The sequence below is a fragment of the Podarcis tiliguerta genome (genome assembly GCF_965153285.1).
Source record: "Podarcis tiliguerta genome assembly, chromosome: 1".
Taxonomy (NCBI): domain Eukaryota; kingdom Metazoa; phylum Chordata; class Lepidosauria; order Squamata; family Lacertidae; genus Podarcis; species Podarcis tiliguerta.
Genome location: NC_139534.1, coordinates 65,009,469 through 65,029,357, shown reverse-complemented (window position 1 = coordinate 65,029,357; position 19,889 = coordinate 65,009,469). Strand labels below are relative to the sequence as shown.

Below are 19,889 nucleotides of genomic sequence, written 5' to 3'. Positions count from 1 at the left end.
ACTCAGGACTGTAGGGGGCTATGGGTTGAGATTTTACTTAAACTCAAGATTAGGCTTAAATTGAGCTGTCAAGCATTTGTGAGATTTGCCGAGGTGCTGTGCCTGTTTGGTTTTCTGTTCACCTCCTATATTTCAACCCGGCTTACTCGCGAGCACTCATCTGCCTGAGAAATGAGGATTTCTTTTGACGCCACGGGTACGAGCTTCGAAAGTTTATTGCCTAGTACTCAGCTGCATACAGGAGCTGTTTCTTGGTCGGAGTTTTTTATTTATTTATCTCAGTTCAAGCTGTTGAAGTTGACTTTTTGACCATGCGAAGCTTCCGTGCGATTTTAAGTTTCGCGGCTTCCCCCTGCCTGTCCACTATCTGCGTCAGGTCCAAATATAACCAAAGATCGCAATATCATAAGCGAAAGCGAAACCTTTCACAGGCGAAAGACGATTGTGGGAACGGGCCGAGTCCTCCGTGTGGAAGGAAAGCCGCGCCTCACCAGCGAGACCCATGGCCCGGGGAGGTGGGTTGGCGGCCCGCAGGTGCCTCCTGCTCGGCTTCTCGGTGTTCCTCTGTGGCGTCGTCGTCGTCCTCGTCCTCCAGCCAGCAGGTACAGAGAGCGGGCGAGACGCGAAGCCTCGAGAGGCTTCTCGGCAGCCGCAGGGCGACTCGCGCCGTGAGTTCGGCTCCTGCTTGCGGGAGAGAGCGCGGAGGTCGCTCTCGCCCGGGTGGAAACAAGCGGAAACTCCTGGATGTAGGGGAGAGCTAGTAGGGGAGCCTTGGGGGGCAGCACAGGCCACCCACTTCCCCTCTCTTTGAGTTTTGTGACAAGGGGCGAGGCGGACGCTAACTAATACGGACTAAGGGGGCCACTTGTTTGGAGCAGAGGAGGAGGCTTTGTAATTGCTCCGTGGAAAGCCCCGCTCCTCCTTGCGCCTCTTCCTCGCGGAAATGGTGCCCGCTAGGCTCGTTATGCAATTGTGCTTTTGAAACTAGTGAGTTTTCTCTACGTATTTCTGGGGCACGGATTGGAGCCATAACGCGTGTGGAAGGAGAGAGAAACTCTTAACGGAATCCACATTGGACACCCGGCGTCTTCAGCTTGCATTGGGGAAGCGGGAGAAACCACCAGCTGGTTTCAACCGGAGTTTCCCCCTCGGTGTGCTAATTTCTAGCGCTTGAGGAGAAATCCCTGAGAGCGGAGTGTTAAATCCGCCAACCAGCTCCGTTACCGTCTGGATCCGCAGGGGGCACGTTGTTGTTGTTGTTGTTGTTAACTATTTTTTTAAAAAATAAATTTTGTTAGTATTTTCCACACAACAACAACAACACAAAAGATAACAAAAAATAACAGTACACAACACACAAAAATCAACATTCGAAAACTAAAGAAAGCAGCAACAACAAAAACAAACAAAAACAAATCCATATCTTACAAGTTAATATTATAAACACTAAAACAACAACAAGTCATTGACTTCCACCATTCCCACAGCACCTCCTTTATCTCTCATTGTGTCTTCCTGTTTTCTTTATCATCTCTATCCTAACATCTAGATATAAATCCTTTTTTCATATCCTTTCACTTCACCTTATTATTATTAACTAAATTTCTATATTGTACTGCCCTTCATCCGAGGATCACAGAGCGGCTTACAACATAAAAAGGCAAAAATACATAACATAGTAACAAACTAAAGCAATAACCCCCTCACAGGTCATATAGATGGTTTAAATAGCCAAAGGCATGGGAGAAGAGGAATGTTTTTGCCTAGCACATGGATGGAGCTAAGGAGTGGGTAAAACAATAGAAATACTTACCTGAGCAATCACGTTGGTTCTGCCCCCTAACAAAAGTCCTGCTCCTCAACACAAATCCTGGCTATGCCCATAGCCTGGCACCTAAAGATATGTCACAAAGGCACCAGGCAAGCCTTCCTGGGGAGAGCATTCCACAAGTGGGGAACCACCACAGAAACGGCCCGTTGCCAACCTCCAGACTTCTCACAGAGGGGGCACATGAAGAAGGGCCACAAATGACAATCATAGGGTTTGGGTTGGTTCATATGGGGATAGGCAGTCCTTGAGGTATTTCAGTCCTGAGCCATTTAAGGCTTTATAGGTCAAAACCAGCACTTTGAATTGGGCCCAGAAACTAATTGGCAGCCAGTGCAGTCAGGCCAGCATCAGTATAATATGCTCAAACTGTCTTGCCCTGGTGAGCAGCACCTGGGGTTTCTGAACCATCCTCAGAGGCACTCCCACTTATAACATGTTGCAGTCATCTAACCTAGAGGTTACTAGAGCATAGGCAACAGAAGTTAGGCTTTACCTGTCAAGACAGGGGGCGCAGGTGGGCCAGCTGTAGGAGCTGATGGAGGTCACTCTGTGGCACTGGGGCCACCTGAGCCTCAGGTGACAGCAGTGAATCCAGAAGCACCTCCCTTCAGAGGGAGTGTAACCCCATCAGGAGTTTTGGCAATTTGTGTGAAAATGAACAAGCCTTCATTCCTGGCTAAAATTTGGCCCTTTGGCATGCTGTTGACTTTCCAGAAGCCCTAACTCAGCAACAGGAAATTCTCTGGCCTCTAGATGGCACTGTGAATCCCAGAAAAGCAGTTCAAGTTGAGAAAGAGAAAGAAAAAAAAGAGTCGTTAAATTAAAATAACCCTCAAGTCAGAGCAACAGCCTAATAACAGTTAGTGACAGGACATCAGCTTGATCTTTTCATTGCTAAAAACCATATAGGCTACACAAACATAAATGAAATATAGAAAAAGAAAGGGATCCTCAACATTTTGCCATTGTCTATCCTAAAATATTATTGACTGCCATTCCTTAGTGTTAAAGATTAGAGCAAAGTTCACAGGTGAAATATAGGAGACTGTGGTTTAAGTTTTTGGTTTTTTGGCTGCATTTTACTACCAGGAACCCTGCTGCTGGCTTCTACTGGAGGGTCAGGTTAGTTGAATCCAACCCTATATTTCTAAAAGGGTCATTCCACACCAAATCACCTGGTGCCATGTGCTCTCACAACTTAGATTTTCTTCAGGTTTTTTTGTTATGTATAGATACCTATGAGATAACCTCAAATTATTTTTTAAATATTTTTTGGTCTAAAATTGGGGGCAGGATAATTTTTTGAAAATTTCAATTTTCACGCGATTTAGGCGGGTGGTGCTGTGGTCTAAACCACAGAGCCAGGTCTTGCCGATTGGAAGGTCGGTAGTTCGAATCCCCACAATGGGGTGAGCTCCCATTGCTCGGTCCCTGCTCCTGCCAACCTAGCAGTTCGAAAGCACGTCAAAGTGCAAGTAGATAAATAGGTACCGCTCCGGCAGGAAGGTAAACAGCGTTTCCGTGCATTGTTCTAGTTTCGCCAGAAGCGGCTTAGTCATGTTGGTGACATGACCTGGAAAAAGTGCCTGCAGACAAATGCCAGCTCCCTTGGCCAGTAAAGCGAGATGAGCGCCGCAACCCCAGAGTCGTTCACAACTGGACTTAACTGTCAGGGGTCCTTTACCTTTTTAGGCTAATGCAATTTCTGTGTCAGTTTAGAAAAAAACCTCCTGTTTCACTTATTTTTTAACCGATTGGGCCTATTTTGGTATCAAAATAAAGGTAATTGTGGTCTCTTTCAAAATAAGGTATCAAAATGGCATTAAGTGCCACAGGAAAGGGTCACAGACTATTTTGTTATTTTGTTTCCCATACATGTAATATGGGCAGTGATGAATCATAGCCTCCTACTGTTAGAAAGGTCAAAAGACTATTTGCAATAATGCTTTTTTATTTATTTATTTACGAAGAATCTCTGAAAGTGACAATGGAAAGTCGGATGGTGGCAGTCTTGGATACAGATGTGATGATACCATGTGAGATCTCTGAATACAGTACTCCAGAGCTAAAGATTGCAACAACTGCTGTTGAGTGGTTTTGGAAGCCTTCTTCCAAGGAAGCGGAAAATAGAGTATACAGCATTGTTTCTGGAGTGCGTAAATCTTATAGAAACGGTGCAAGAATGGATGAAAGTGAACTGATAAAAGGCAATGCTGCACTTTCCCTCCCCCAAATACAGATTAGTGAAGAAGGAATATACAGGTGTTCTGTGACTGTTACCCCAGTTTCAAATGACGGAACCACTGTTGTAGAGCTAATTGGTAAGTATTTATGTTGTACAAGTTTGTAGAAAACTTACAGAGAATGAACTTGTACATTTCAGAATTTCCCAGTAGCTTTAAGGTCTAACTAAGCATTATATAAGGAAATGTATGTGATATCACCCATCTTTAGAGAAAAGTCACTTTTCAAGACAGTAATTTAGAACAGAGAACTATGGGGGTGCGAGAAGCATGCTTAATCCTTTCCCCCAAGCACCAAAATACATCCCAAGCTGCTTCAGCCTCCCGCTCCCCCAGGAGATGCAGGTTTGGAACCGTGTAGGGGTGGTTTGGTACAGCGAGAGAAAAGGAAAGTGTTAAACTTCTACCAGCCTTTCTTAACTATAAATCACCTGCTTGGGAATCATGGAACTCTAGAATTGTAGAGTGGGAATGGGATCCCAACGGAATCTCAGCTAGATCATACATGGCAGATGGCTATCCAATCTCTGCTTTAAAACTTCCAAAGAAGGAGAGTCTGCTACCTTCCAAGCGAGTCTGTTCTAATGTCAAACAGCTCTTAAGAAGTGTATCTCTTTAAAAAAAAGTCACTTTGTGTTATGGAAAGGTATAGCTGACTCTTAAAAGTTTTGCTAAGCAATTTCTTATATACCAAGTGGGACCTGCCACAAAACGTTGTATTGTGGAGTGCTCCCACTAAGGCCTCCAGACACTCAGGTGGTATCCAAGATGCCCCATTGCATTCTCTCTTCATCACCCCAATTTTTCATGCTCCCCATTCCCAACAGGTTGTCAGTATTTTGTGGCTACTAAGCATGCTCTTTTTTTGGGGGGGGGGATGCCTCCTTAGATTTCCCCCTGTGGTTGTTGTTTTACTTCTGCATGCTACTATCTCCTCCTTGTGTCTTGGTAGCCTTGTTTTGGTGTTGTCACTCAACACCTGAGCTCTAGTCGACAGACTGATATTATCATATATATTTGAAACACTTGAAGCCGAACAATTGGCTGGTTAGTTCAAATGAATCTTTGAAAGTTAAGTCCACTCCCATTGGCTTCTTTGCCCTCACTGCGCTTTTAGAATTGCCAGATCACAAAAGCTACACTAACAATAGAAGCTGCCACTGACATAATTATCTTCTCAGGGTCTAGGTTCTAAATTGTAATAATCCTATATATAAGTATATATGTATGTATGTATGTATGTATGTATGCATGTATGTATACCTGTAAAATTTGTTCTGTATCCTTCAGTGTCAAAATGCTATGAAGGCAGCTTAACTACTTAAACAATACAATGATAAATAAAGAGCAACAAAAATAACAAAGCAGAGGAAGAAAAAAATACCTTCATATCAATGGTAGGAAAAAATAAACCAGCTGGTATTTTGAAGGACCTGGGAACATAAAATGCCCCTCCATGTCAGCTGACACTCCAGGTCCGTCATTTACCTTTCTGCTTTTTCCATCTAGTTGTGCAGAGTCGTTTGTAACTCTAGTTTTGCCCAATTTTGGTATTTTCCTGGACTCCTTTCTTCAGCTCTTTGCCTCCACCATTATTTCCCTCCAAGTTCCTTCTTGTTCATTTTTATTACAACCAAGGCTCTTGACCAGCCTTCTTAGTAGGCTTCCCCCCTTCCCACCTGAAATATACTCAGAGTCGTAAAGTGATTTCATGCTCTTTATTCAGCTCATAGTGGTGAGGAGGAATGAATGAAAGTCCCCTCAAAGTATCTGCTTTATATACATTATTTACACAATGGGCTGCACATGATTGGCTAATTCTGGAATTCTACTGTAAGCCAATCAGGTTGTGGATTCACTTATATCTGGAGCATGAATGGGTGGTTCCTGCCAACCAATCATACTGCTGCATTGTTCTAGGACCAATCAGACTGCTGCATTCTGAATCCTATTGTTCTAGGACCAATCAGACTGCTGCAATTTGGATCCTATTGTTCTAGGACCAATCAGGCTGCTGCAGTTTGGATCCTATTCAACTCAGTACATAACACCACCCATAGCACACAGCTCCTCTTGACCCACAAAACACCTTCTTCAGGACTTCTCTTCTATGCCTCTTGCCCCAGCCTTCTCCTTCTGCTTAAACAACCCTCACCCCAGGTTTTTAATTTAGACCATGTCCTTCTGAGAAATCAGGAGTATGAACTATGACTTTCACTTCACTTTCAACCAGCTTTTGTCTGAAAAACTGTGTAAAAATGCAGTAAAAACAGAAAAAATGACACTTTTTATTATCCCCATGCAGCTCAACCTTCAGTAAAGCTGTCTCCCAGGACAGTTGAACTAGAAGACGGCAAGGAGAAGACCCTGACATGCACAGTGAATAAATTCTATCCTCTTTTGATTGAGGTTCATTGGGAGAAAAAATCTGAACGTGGCAATAATGAAGTTGTACCTGCAGATGATATTTGCACAGGGGTACCTGTGAAAAATGGAGATGGCACTTTCAATGTAACCAGTAAACTGGAGCTACAACCATCTTTACAGGATAATGGAAATGTCTATAGTTGTGTTGTGGGACACAAATCATTTTCCATACGGCAGGCCTTCAATGCCACTTTGATAGTAAAAGGTATTCCTTCTGTTGACCTTTTCTGCCTGTGTGTGTGTACGTGTATAATAGTGGGTCACATCCAACTGGTGTACTTCCATGAGTGTAGGGGCTTTTGATCCAGAAGGGGAGAGGATATTTGCCCACACACCCTGGAGCCTTCAGCACCTTCCACTAATTCTGCCCAATGTTCTGAAATGTAGCTTTCTCCTTTCTCCAAAGATTCATATTGTACTTACAAATGCATTAGTCTTTGGGACTTCCATGCTAGGGCATCACAAGGAAAGGGATAAAATATATTGTAATGCCTTTATACAAATCTATGGGAATACTGTGCACCGTTCTAGTCGCTGCATCTCAAAAAGATTATTGTGGAGCTGGAAAAGGTGCACAAAAAGGGCAACCAAAAATGATATTAGGGATGGAACAACTCCTTAGTGAGAAAAGGTTATGGCACTTGGGGCTTTTTAGTTGTTTTTTTTTAAAAAGGCAAATATGAGGAAGGGACATGTTAGAATTGTATAAAATTATGTGTGATATAATTATCTGGGATGCGGGTGGTGCTGTGGGTTAAACCACAGAGCCTAGGACTTGCTGATTAGAAGGTCGGCGGTTTGAATCCCCGCGACGGGGTGAGCTCCCATTGCTTGGTCCCTGCTCCTGCCAACCTAGCAGTTCGAAAACACTTCAAACGTGCAAGTAGATAAATAGGTACCACTCTGGTGGGAAGGTAAATGGTGTTTCCGAGCACTGCTCTGGTTCGCCAGAAGTGGCTTAGTCATGTTGGTCACATGACCCAGAAGCTGTATGCCGGCTCCCTTGGCCAATAAAGTGAGATGAGTGCCGCAACCCCAGAGTCGGTCACAACTGGACCTAATGGTCAGGGGTCCCTTTACCTTTACCTTTATGTGTGATATGGATGGAAGTTAGTTCTCCATTAACACAATCTGGGATCATCCAGTCAAGTTGACTGGTGAGAGGTTCAGGGCAGACAAAAAGAAGTACTTTTTCATGCAACATATGATTAACTTACAGAATTCACTGCCATGTGGTGGTCTGTTGATGGCCATTAGCTTAGATGGGTTTATAGTGTGATTGGACACAATTGTGGACTGTAAGCCCACCAATGGCTACTTCCAAAATCAGAGGTAGCATGCCTCTGAATATAACTTTCTGGCAAACAACAATATGAGAGGTCTTTATGTCCACTTTGGAAACCTTATAGTCATGCTAGACCAGATTAGTATTTGGGCTTCTCCAGCAGGACTTTTCTTATGTGCAGTTGGAATAAATGAGGCTAAAATAACTTTGCCACGATTGAGTAGCTGAATATGAAATATTACTTCTGATCAAAAGGTTGCAACGAGGCTGAAACATTTTGCTATTTTGTGTGATAAGTAACAAGAACAATTTCTCTCTCTTTACAGAACCACCACCAAATTTTACCTGGTTGGCTGTGATACTTGTTTTATTATTACTTGGTGTGATTCCTGTAATTCTGTACATAATGTACTTTAAGAAAAGTAAGTAATGGGAAACAGTTAATTAATTGATTACTTAATTTTTTCAATTAAGAGAATTCTATACTATTCGTCAAATGTGGTTAAGGGCGGTTTACAAAAATAGATTAATATGAAACATAATACATGCACGTATTCATTATTATTAAAGTAAAATTAGTATTTTTGTGAAATCTTAATCTTTGATAAACTTAGGTCTGAAATGACAGTATTCAAAAAATCCTAGGCACCAGTACACCAGGCACCAAAAAATCTCCTTGCCTGTGGTTAAGAATTTTGACTAAGTTTTCTTTTAAGTGGCTAAGATTTCTTTGCTGAATCAATTGGGGAAGGGCCATAACTCAGTGATAGAACATCTGTTTTGCATGCAAGAGGTCCTAATTGGTTAGTTCTAGCTTCAGCACAATCTTGGAGATGGATGGCTGTCAGTGACAGAGTGGTGGTCCTATGCCCCAGATTTATCTGCTCACTAGAAAAGACTCATGGAGTCTATACAACTGAAGCTACTATTTGACATTGCAAGTACTCAACTAGCAACCAATAATATCCACATAAAGTAAGTCCTGGAATAGACCCTGAAGGTCATTTAGTCCAAGCCCTTGTCACAGATAAAGCACTCTTTCTCAGCTCTTTTGCTTCATTCTACATAATACAGAAATAGCACACTGCAAGATTCTTAATTCAGGACTACAAAGCTAACCAAAATACTTGGGTGGAATATGTACAAAAGGAATAAGAAGGAATGCTTAATCTGTGGCTACCCTGCACTGAACAGGGAGTTGGACTGAATGACCTTTAAGGTGTTAAGAAATATAGCTAGTGTGTTAATTTCATTAGTGAGGGAAAAGCTGACTCACTGATTCATTTCCAAAAGGCACCTGGCTCAATTTGACTGGGCAGATTTGGTTGCCCAGTCTTATTCCAGGACACGTCCTCTTTTTCAGGGGTAAAATTTCTGTCTGGGTAGATTTTTTAAATTTGCCCAAATGTCTCTGGCTATACTTTCTGGATGAGACATAGACTTGCTTTCCTTTTCTCTTCTCCTGTCCCCCTCTGCCATATATCACAGCTTCTATATCCCACATATAGTAGAGATATTTAAAACAAGTCGTCATAGCGTCCTTTTTGTTGCTCTGCAAAATATGGCTAACTTAGTAAGCATGCTAGTATATGTATAAAAGGGCTCGGATTAGAGAATTGGTTGTGGGTCAGTGGCTGTTATCAGGAAGGGATGGATCATTGTCAAACACTTTGAGGAGAGCTCATCTGAAAAGAAGGCTGGCATGTGGATTTTGCTCAGCAAGGATTTTGAATTACACAAACTCCTCTGGGACCAAAGAGAGAAAAGCCTTTGTGCAACCTGTATAAGTAAAGGTAAAGATACCCCTGCCCGTACGGGCCAGTCTTGACAGACTCTAGGGTTGTGCGCCCATCTCACTCAAAGAGGCCGGGGGCCAGCGCTGTCCAAAGACACTTCCGGGTCACGTGGCTAGCGTGACATCGCTGCTCTGGCGAGCCAGAGCCGCACACGGAAATGCCGGTTACCTTCCCGCTAATAAGCAGTCCCTATTTATCTACTTGCACCCGAGAGTGCTTTCGAACTGCTAGGTTGGCAGGCGCTGGGACCGAACAACGGGAGCACACCCCGCTGCGGGGATTCGAACCGCCAACCTTTCGATCGGCAAGCCCTAGGCGCTGAGGCTTTTACCCACAGCGCCACCCGCGTCCCATGCAACCTGTATATAGTGTGTAAATATAGAGTGTGTATTTTGTGTGCGTCAGGTAAAACAACTGCTTAAAACAAGAACTGTTTTGGGTTGGTGAGCTAAGCAACTTTACTGAAGCTTCCAGGGTGCACACAGAGAGAGCAAGATTTATAGATTGAAGAAAGCACCCCACATCACCATAAGGTTATTTTAAACTCTTATTATTCTGTGGGAAAGGTGCACATAGCCAGTACACTTCCATCCGTTCTGTGTTAATGGGTACTCATAACATATCATGATGGCTTCTGCTTAAGGTGGAACTAATCACAACATAGGACATCTACTGCATATCCATCCATATTGTCTAAATAACACCTCTGTTGAGGGTGTGACCTTTAACAGCTGCAAAACCCAGCATTTTGGAGCTTAAGAGAACATGGAACGTAATACAATACATTAAGCTGTTAGGTTTTTTTGTTCACTGAACTGTCACTATTCAATGTCTTATTGCCACAGAGGAATTATGGAAGGATTTATCCTCCAAATCAGCATGATTCTTTGTGCAAATTCATATGCTGCAAACATCTTATTAAAATCCCTGCTCCTACCTTCTGGCTTTCTATCATATCATCCCCAACCCTTTAAAGCTTTAAACAGTCTTTGCTGAACTGGCTTCTTAAGTAAGTAAGGCTGTTGCTATACTCAACTGAACCTAACCTCAAAAATTAACTCTTCCTAATCTCACTGAGCCAACGCTTCATCCAGGACTGTCTTTTTCTTCCAGTTATGCTTTACCTGATCTGTACTGCAAGCACTCTGGATAGGGACTGTGCCACTTGATCTTTGATACAGCATCTTGCATACATTGCTATTCACCATGTAGCAGTCACTAGCATTTGTGATAGACTGAATGTGATCATTACGAAAAAGAAAAATAATGCTTTGTTGTAAACTGCAGTAAGAATGTTCCTCTTACAGATGACTTGTTATAATAGTATCCGTTGAAACACTGCTACAAGTTTCTACACCTGAAATTCTTTGTTTTGTTCTTTATAGTTCAACCAGGGATATTTTCAGCAACTGCAAATAAGGAATTGAAACATTTGGAAGAAGCACTGGTGGTGTTCTGTCTGCAAGGCTTTCGTCCAAAGCCTTTAGAAATAGTTTTTTTCTTAAAACTCCAAAGCAGGAATGAAAAACTGAAACTGTGCTCTTGGAATACTATGACAGGCAGCAATATTGAACACGGAGAAGATACACCTCTTCTCATCACTGGAAAAGAAGAAGAAAGTTCTGATCTTGAAAAGACTTTGAAGACCATGTTTACCTTTGATCCAGTTTTGCAAGTAAAACAAAGGCACACCTTTGACGTTTACTGCAAAGTCAACATAGTTCCAGATGTAAAGCATCTGGAGGAGTTTGAACTTATACTTGAAGTTAGACATGAGGCCTTTCCAGATCGTTTGTCTACTGAAACAATATCATTTAAAGTCATAGGTAAGTAGGAAAGATGGGCTGAAATGATCACTTAGAATAATATTACATATTTCACTGGCTATTACAGTGGTACCTCGGGTTAAATACTTAATTTGTTCTGGAGGTCCGTACTTAACCTGAAACTGTTCTTAACCTGATGCACCACTTTAGCTAATGGAGCCTCCTGCTGCTGCCGCGCAGCTGGAGCACAATTTCTGTTCTCATCCTGAAGCAAAGTTCTTAACCTGAAGCACTATTTCTGGGTTAGCGGAGTCTGTAACCTGAAGCGTATGTAACCTGAAGCGTATGCAACCCGAGTTACCATTGTATAAGAATTCTGTCAACAGATGAAAGGTGAGAGAGCTGCATGAATGCAATGGGATACTTTCTGCTGCCAATGATGATACACAAAGGGAAACAATGCAGGATTGTAGTTAAACTCTTTCATCAGTCTACAAAAAATGAATGATAAAATGGGAAAGCAGCACAGGTGGCTTGTGTGGAGATTATTTCTCTTAATCTCGTTCAGTTTGACTAGTTTCTTATAACTTGTGAGCCCGTACGAAGGGCGAAGTGATGACCTTTAAAGCATTTCATGGTATAAGGCCTGCACGGGATTGTGTACTCCCTGCCTTCTTCAGATCAGAAATTCATATGTGGACAAAATAAAGTCCATACTTATTATCTTCTCCAGTTGCATTCTACTTGCTAATAATATAACATTTTTTGGTATGTATACATTTATTTATTTATTTATTTATTTTATTTATTTACTTACAGAATGTACTCCCAAAGTCTCCAAATTTGAATGTGAGCCTCCTGTACCAGAGTGTGGGAAACTCATCACATTATCTTGTTTAGTAGAAGATTTCTGCCCACGGGAGTGTGACGTTTGTTGGCTAAGAGGCAATAATGAGCCTTTGGATGCTATAAGTAACACAGAGGAGCCACAACTGGACCCAGGATCAAATCTGTATTGCAAGAAAAGCAGAGTATCCTTTATACCTCAACCAGATGACCATGCAGTAGACTTTATTGTTCAAATCAACCATTGTAAAAAAGTTATAAGACATAGTTACCCACTCATGTTAAAAGGTGAGTACTCGGCAAGTTCTTGTGCAATGAACAATTACTTGTGCTTTCTGTCTAAATAGTTTATCTAAAACTGGAAATACATAATGGAGTTGTTTCCTGTATCTGTATTTGTTGTGGGTCCTTGATAACTTGTATTGAAAGAGATCACTTGTATCTTTTTGTCATTAGGTGATGCTATCGTGGGTTTGTCCCATGGAAAATATGACTCGGAGAGTCCTTGCACAGAAGTGTCAAGTCCTTCATAAAATTACAGTTTAGAAGTTTTTCTGGGTGAAATCAGCAAAGCAAGTTCATAGCTGATATGTGCATCTTCGTAGGAAAATTATAGTGTCAGCTAGTGGCATATTGCAAACATGACAAGCATTATAGTGCAGCCACTTTAAAACATGAGAAATCGAAGCTCTCATCTGTTTCAGTCCAGAAGGTCAAAAATGGCACACTTTGTATTCCAACCAGAATAAAACACAGCCATGTATAATCATATGCATTTAATAACAAATAATATATATGTGGGTGTTATATATGTTAGAATATGTTACAGACTGCCAAGGCTCTCCTGCCATTATATGCATCATTTCTCCATATACCGTATTGTGTGGATTTGAACTAATTAAATCTGCAAAGCTTTTAATTTGTAGTTTTGTGAGATTGCTCTGATTTTACAAAAGATCTGACTCCCAGAGTTCATTGGGAGAAGCCATAACATCTAAACTAGGCAAACTTGGTAGTTTTGACAAGACTGTGGTGTTAATTGCTCATTCTATCCTCTAATTTCAACCAGGGTTGTAGTGAGAGTGAAAGGATAAGCAACTGTAATTTTTCCAAACCTACCTTTTTTTGAGAGAGACTGTGTGTATATATCCATGTGTGTATCCACTGAGGATAGGAGTCCATGCATCATATGAAGTAGCCTGCCATGATATATGTGTTATAAAGTGACACTAGGCTAGCTTTTGCTGTAACATACTAATGTGACACCCCATCTGCCATTTGTCACTTCTGATTTACTGTTTTGCAATACCAGATGTACTAGCATTCTTTGAATTTAAACTAATATTTTCAATTGTTTGTTTTCTCTGCATCTGCATTTTTTAGGTTACCCCAAAGTTACAGATATTACGTGTGAACCAAATTATCCTAAATATGGAACTACATTGTCTCTAACCTGTAAAGTCACAGATTTCTTTCTTAGCAACATAAATATTCAATGGCTTGATAGGGGTATTGAAATAAGTAAAGGTGTGGTCACAGAGGGGCCAGTCAAAGACTCAAATGGCTGCTTGAAGTTGTCTTCTGAGCTCCGGCTGATACCAACTGCTTTGGATCATAATAAGTTCATTATTTTCAGTGTGACATATGGCGACCTGAAAAAGCCCATTATTAGAGATGTGTATCTGAAGCTCCCAGGTACGTACTGAGAATCCTTTGGGTTCTTTCAATTTTAGGCAAATGGCAATTTGAGTTTGTTTATTTAACAAAATTTGTAAACCACTTAATTTTAAAAATGTTGTTAAGTGATTGTAAAAATGTTTAAATGGTTTGCATAAAATAAAATGTATATTAAATTGAGGATCAATGTAGTAATATGATATAAAGCAGTTCCCTTTGCAACAAGGGAGGTTTGACATGTTTGTGTACATGTCTCTACTAGGTGTCATGTGTCCCTAATATCTGCCAGTTTTGTTTGTTTTTTGAAAGTCCAAACTTCCTTGCAGACTTGCATTTAGTAGTTCTGAAAATTCCCTGGTAAAAAAATCAGGTAAATCTAATAAAAACTAAAAAAAAACCACACCATATGTTCACACATAGGCACTGATGTTACTAGTTCACCCCAAGTTTTTGAAAATCAAAAACCATATTCTCAGATCTATATTCATTGAAGATGAATATCCTTGCAACCCTGCTGATCTGAAGTGTGATTTAAACAATGACACATTTAAATCCTTCATAAAATTCCTGTACTTTTTAGAGGAAAGTTATAGAATAGATTCACTTTGGGGAAGGGCAGTAGAATATCCTAGGTTTAGCCCCTAGCATTTCCAGGCAGGGCTGGAAATATCCCCTGCTTGAAACTGTGCAGAGCTGCTGGCAGACACTGTAAACCACACTGAACTGGATGGATTAATGGACTGACTTGGTATAAGGCATCTTTTTATGTTCCTGTTGTCTTGTATTGTCACTTCAAGTACATCCTTTCCTTTCCTCCTCATTTAGTTCACCGCCCTGAGATGTCTAAAATAAAGGCAACGCCAATGCAAAACAGCGATAGCACCTCTTTGGAAACTGTCATATCAAATTTTGCACCTTGCAACATAAAAGTGACATGGTATGAAGAATGGGAAAAAATATCTGAAGACAACCCCAGGAACATTCAGATTGGAGAAAACAAGTTAGGTTATTTTGTAAGCAAATTACAGTTTAGTCCAAAAAGAAAAGACTCCAAAACGACAATCAGATGTGAAGTTTTTCACCAAGCGACACAGGATTTTAAAGAAACAAGCATTGTGTTGGAAAGGAAAGGTAAAAACTTTTTTTTTATGTTTTCAGCACAGAATGTACAGAATTTATGTAAGGGATTCAGACATATCCCTCCAAAAAACACTGCTAATGGGGGGAAAAGGTGATTCCTCTTCTCAATTAAGCACTTCCGTTACTTAGGACTCAGCTACATTAGTAAAAAAACAACAGTGTTTTAAATGCATTGGAACACCAGGTGGCACTGTAGAGCACAATACTTTTCTATGTGTTTTACGTAGAGTTTTTTCTTTTGTTATAACAATTTAATTTATAATTTGATTATAGCGTTTCCCCCCCTGTGTGTAGATACACCCTCGGTCATGGCTGAAAGATGGCTTTGTAGTCTTTTGGGTAGCTTTGATTTTCTCATATTTAATAATATTCTTCAGAAGACAAGTGTATCTGGTTGTTATGAATACAAAAGTCAACATAATGCTCTTACAACACACCTGGTTTTAGAAATTTTGTCTTGAATTCATCAGAGAACTAGATTTTGATTTTTTTCCATGAATATTGCTCTGACTGTATCTCTCCCCACTGCAACCCCCCAAATGCTACCCTTGGAAGGCAGTTGGCTAATTGCAGTTGAAAGCGTGTTGATTCAGTTGAGTAGCATTTTTGCTGTAAGTATTTCTGTTAAGTGACATGATGCCTGCCCAAGGCCTAATATGTTATTTCTTCTTTTAAAGAAGGTTACATTGATAGCCTTGAAGGAGTGTCTACTTTACCAGTGAACAAAAACCACGTTGGTTTAAGTGAGTATTGCACCTCATGTGTAGGTAAAATGCAGGTACATGACACATTGACTCAGTGGTTTCATATCCTGGTTTGTAGTCCCAGTTAAAATCAGAAAACTGTTTAGATGTTTCTTGGAGGAGGCAGTGGGAGAAGAGAGCACTTGGACAATCTTTACTCTGCCTTATAAACCATTATTTATTAAAGTGAGATCATTACATCTCAACCAGACCATTAAGTTACACTAAACGTGCACATTATTTTCATAAGGGATGATCTGAAAGATCAACTTAATCCATTCTGTGAAACTTGTACGCAGGGATCTGCAAACTTTCTTCTGGCATAAAAGCCTGCCACTATTTGTGGCCACAGTGACCATTCCTCTCAGCCCTCTGAAATGCATAAGGAAACAGGAAAGGGTGCAGAGGAGTTCCTCATGTCATGCTTCTATTTACTCCATTCCTATTATGCTTGATGTATGACAATATATTTATATACCACTGGATAGTTTTTAAAAATCATAAAAAGAATAAAACAATAACAGGTTTGACAAAACAACTCTGTGAAACATTAGTTTTAAAACAAGTAGTTTATGAATTTATATGCCACCATTAATATCTTAATAACTGAGTCTCTAACAACCGATAAAAGATACTGAAGACATATGAAATACATTCATATATGCTTAACTGAACACATGAAAGTCCATCCAGACAAAACTACAGATTAGGGCTTGAAGATAAAACTGTAACCTTGTATTTATTTAGGGACCTGACATCCCAAATAGTAAGAGTTTTAATATCCTGACATGGCATAACTGCCCTCTTTCCAGCTATCCTTTTAACTAGGTGTTTATTCTCTCCATCTCATTTGCCCTTGCTCTCCTGTCCTGGTTCAGTTCTTCATCTTCCATCCTCAACAGATTCTCAACAGCTGTCACTTACTTTGGCTCCAGCCAGCAATCCATTACACTCCACTGCTGTCAGTCATTCTTACAACCACTCTAGTTCCCCAGTGCCTTGCTATTCCTTTTTATTCCTCTGTCCTTAATTGCCAATGTCTTGAATGTAGCTTCCATTCACAGCACTAAGCAGCGGCTGGGTAGGGAACAGACATAATGCAATGTGAACAGAAAGTTCAAATTATCTGACTTGAGGAAAATATGCAAAGGATTGGAAACTGAACATCACAATCAGGGATGCTTAATGTTAGAGAGATGCCTCTTCCAGGTATGTACTTCAAGAGCAGTTTCCTATTCAATTTCCTATTCCCTCTCTCTAGATCCTAAGCCCCCCATTGAAGAACCAGCTCAGCCTAGGAAGATAGAATGTGTCGCCAGCAACCCAAAGACAGGCGAGGTGACTCTTCGCTGTTTTGTACCTGGAATAAGAGCAGAGGAAGCCATTGTTTCCTGGTTTAACGGAGTATATCCAGTTGATGATAAAATACAGAATGAAAACTGTGACGATGGATCTGGTTTTATTTCGTATGTGATCATTACAACCGAAAAAGATAAGAAAAAATATGAAATCAAATGTGAAGTTTATGTAGATGCAAATGATGGAACCTTGGCTGAAACCTTTGATTTAGAACTTTGAGAAATCATTGTATAAAGACAGTGAATATACAAAAAGAACCACAGGAAAAATCTACTGCAGGCTACTTTCATACATCCCCTGCTTGCTTCCATGAAGTGTGTGGGTCCTGTTGATCCTGTTTTGTGGGCCCCCACAAAATTGATGGGCATTCCCATTCAAATGGTGTGTGTGCATTGCATCATGTGATTGATTATGTAGGACGGGGCTTACCTGGGCTCTCACAAGATTTTATTTAAGTTGGCACCCCTGCTTTGAAGCCCTATGTGAAGAAAGCCTGGTTATATTAATGAGGTTGTAATGTATATTATGTAATATAATGAAATACTGTATAGCATAATATAATGTATGGGTGATGATGTTGTTGATGATAAGTCTCCACTCTGGTTCAGTGATAAGCTGTAACAGGACGGTGGTAGAATTTTCAGTACACAAAAGAGGGACTGAGGGTAAGCATATTTTAATTGATGGATATATCTAGCTGAGCACTGGCCAGCAAAGCAAGTTCAGGAGTTGCCATTGAGCAGGACAGGAAGGAGTCAAAATAGACTTGTACTTAAATAAATCAGTAAAGGACCTAGCTCAATGGTAAAAGAAGGACCATAGCTCAAGTGCAGACCTTGCTTGCAGATTCAGTTCCCAGCATCTCTCAAGTAGGGTTGGGATGCACTCCTGCCTGAAACCCTGAAGAGCTGCTGCCAGTCAGTGTAGACAATATTGAGCTGGATAGACCAGTTGTCTATCTCAGCGTAAGGCAGCTTTTGTGTTTCTATGTCTGATAGAAAAGGCTTCCAGCAGTGACCTCATTGGTTAAGGCTTAACTGGGATGGAAAGAAAAGGAGCAGCCTGTAGTACTATGTTGAAGTAACTAGGTAACGTTGCCCATAATATTGAAACAAACAAATGTTGGTCTATTTGCTGAATGTAATAGCTAATTGCCTTTATACTGCACCTGTACTCTATTGTCACCAGGTTATTGGTAAGTTAAGTATCTATAGGGAGTAAGGAATGGTGGCCATGGCACAGATTTAGGAGAACTTTTGGAGTGGAAGTTGAATGTTATTATTGTAGAGAAAGTAGGGGGGGGATCCCTTCCCTCCACACCCTGCATAATGGCTTGAAATTCAGTTTTCAGAAGCTTACTCCCAAACAAACCTGCCCAAGTAATGAGCTCATCTTCAGGGGCCTTGATCAGAAGTTAGACAGCTGGGAGAAAGGGGTGGGGGAGCATCTTGTAGAAGTGTCTCTTCAGAAATGTACAACTGGTGCCAAATAGGGATGTGAGCACTTGCAGCAACGAGCACCCCTGCTCAAATTAAAAAGCAGTTTAAAGGCAGCATAGTCACTCTTGGAAGCTTCCTCCCTCGATTCTGCTCCTCGAGCCCTGAGCTCTGTGCCTTCTATCACACCCTTGAGTGTCATGTTCAGGAGAGCTGCTGTCCTGCCATAGGACTGTAGGAAGTTGTCTTATACTGAGTCAGACTATTGGCCCAGGTCACTTGTTTAGTCGTTTAGTCGTGTCCGACTCTTCGTGACCCCATGGACCAGAGCACGCCAGGCACTCCTGTCTTCCCAGGTCACTTAGTATTATTGATACTGACTGGCAGTAGAGTTTCAAACAGAGCCCTTTCTTAGGGTCTACCTGGAGATGCCATGGACTGAACCTGTAATTCCCTTCCTTCCTTCTTGATTCCCAAGGTGAGTGTTTTCTCCTTGAGGACAGGTAGTGAGCATTTGCTGAAAGTATTGAAGACCGCAACAGTGTCATGCTATTCAGGTTTACTCAGAAGTAAGTGCCATTGTGTTTAGTAGGGCTTATTGTTGCACGCCATCCCAATTTCCTAGCAGTGTGAGATTCCAGGTGCTTACCTGGGGCGCAGGTTTTCTTTGGAATGAGGGAGAGCAGAGACTGTAGTGACTTCAGTATATATGGTTTATTTAGAAATATATACAACCTGAGCCTACGATGGAGAGGCTCACAGCATGGCGGACTGATGTTCTGAAAAAGTTGTTTACTACATCAGGAGACTGAGAAGCAGTGCTTTCCCCCCTGGGGGTACTCAAGGCTATGCAGTACCGGTGCCTTTTTCGTCTTCAGATGTTAAAAGTGTGGCACATGCTGTAACAACTTCATGGTGAGTACTGGCACCCTTTTTCCTTAAAAAAAGAGAGGCACTGCTGAGAAGCTTTCTAACCAACAGACCATTGAGGTAGGGGCCCCCACCCATTTGGCCTCTGACACAGAGCCACTTCCTTTGTTACCATAGCAGAGCATACTTAGGTTGCCAGGTACCAGGCCTGGTTATTCCAACAATTGAATCATTGTGGGATCCAGGAAGTAGGACGGACTCAGGCATACAGCCTACTCCCCTCCCACCAAAACTCTCAACAATATTTTTGTACACTGCCTTTATATTTTTCATGCAATGTCTGTTTACAAATGCTTTTACAAATAAATAAAATTATCAGCAAACCTATTCTGGAGTTGGTAAGTTCTGAATGTTACTCATGGTGAGAACAAGTAAAATGAATCTAAATATCTATTGAAAACATCCTCCAG

At 41.1% G+C, this 19,889-nt stretch overlaps 1 protein-coding gene across 5 annotated transcripts; it reads left to right on the top strand.

Moving 5' to 3' along the window:
* Positions 1-358: 358 nt before the first annotated feature.
* Positions 359-19,806, top strand: NCR3LG1 (natural killer cell cytotoxicity receptor 3 ligand 1). 5 transcript variants are annotated; one of them, XR_014502655.1, is made up of 11 exons: positions 359-602; positions 3,802-4,152; positions 6,380-6,706; positions 8,113-8,208; positions 10,968-11,408; positions 12,168-12,482; positions 13,578-13,889; positions 14,697-15,002; positions 15,692-15,754; positions 17,016-18,823; positions 18,906-19,806. XR_014502655.1 is itself a non-coding variant. In XM_083402390.1 (10 exons), the coding sequence occupies exons 1-10, from the start codon at positions 503-505 to the stop codon at positions 17,330-17,332; spliced, it is 2,631 nt and encodes an 876-aa protein (XP_083258516.1). In that variant the 5' UTR covers positions 359-502; the 3' UTR covers positions 17,333-19,806. The 5 variants fall into 5 exon arrangements, 1 of the variants encoding a protein (XP_083258516.1); XR_014502656.1 differs by having other exon boundaries at positions 15,692-15,772; positions 17,043-18,823; XR_014502657.1 differs by having other exon boundaries at positions 15,689-15,754.
* The last annotated feature ends 83 nt before the right edge of the window (positions 19,807-19,889 follow it).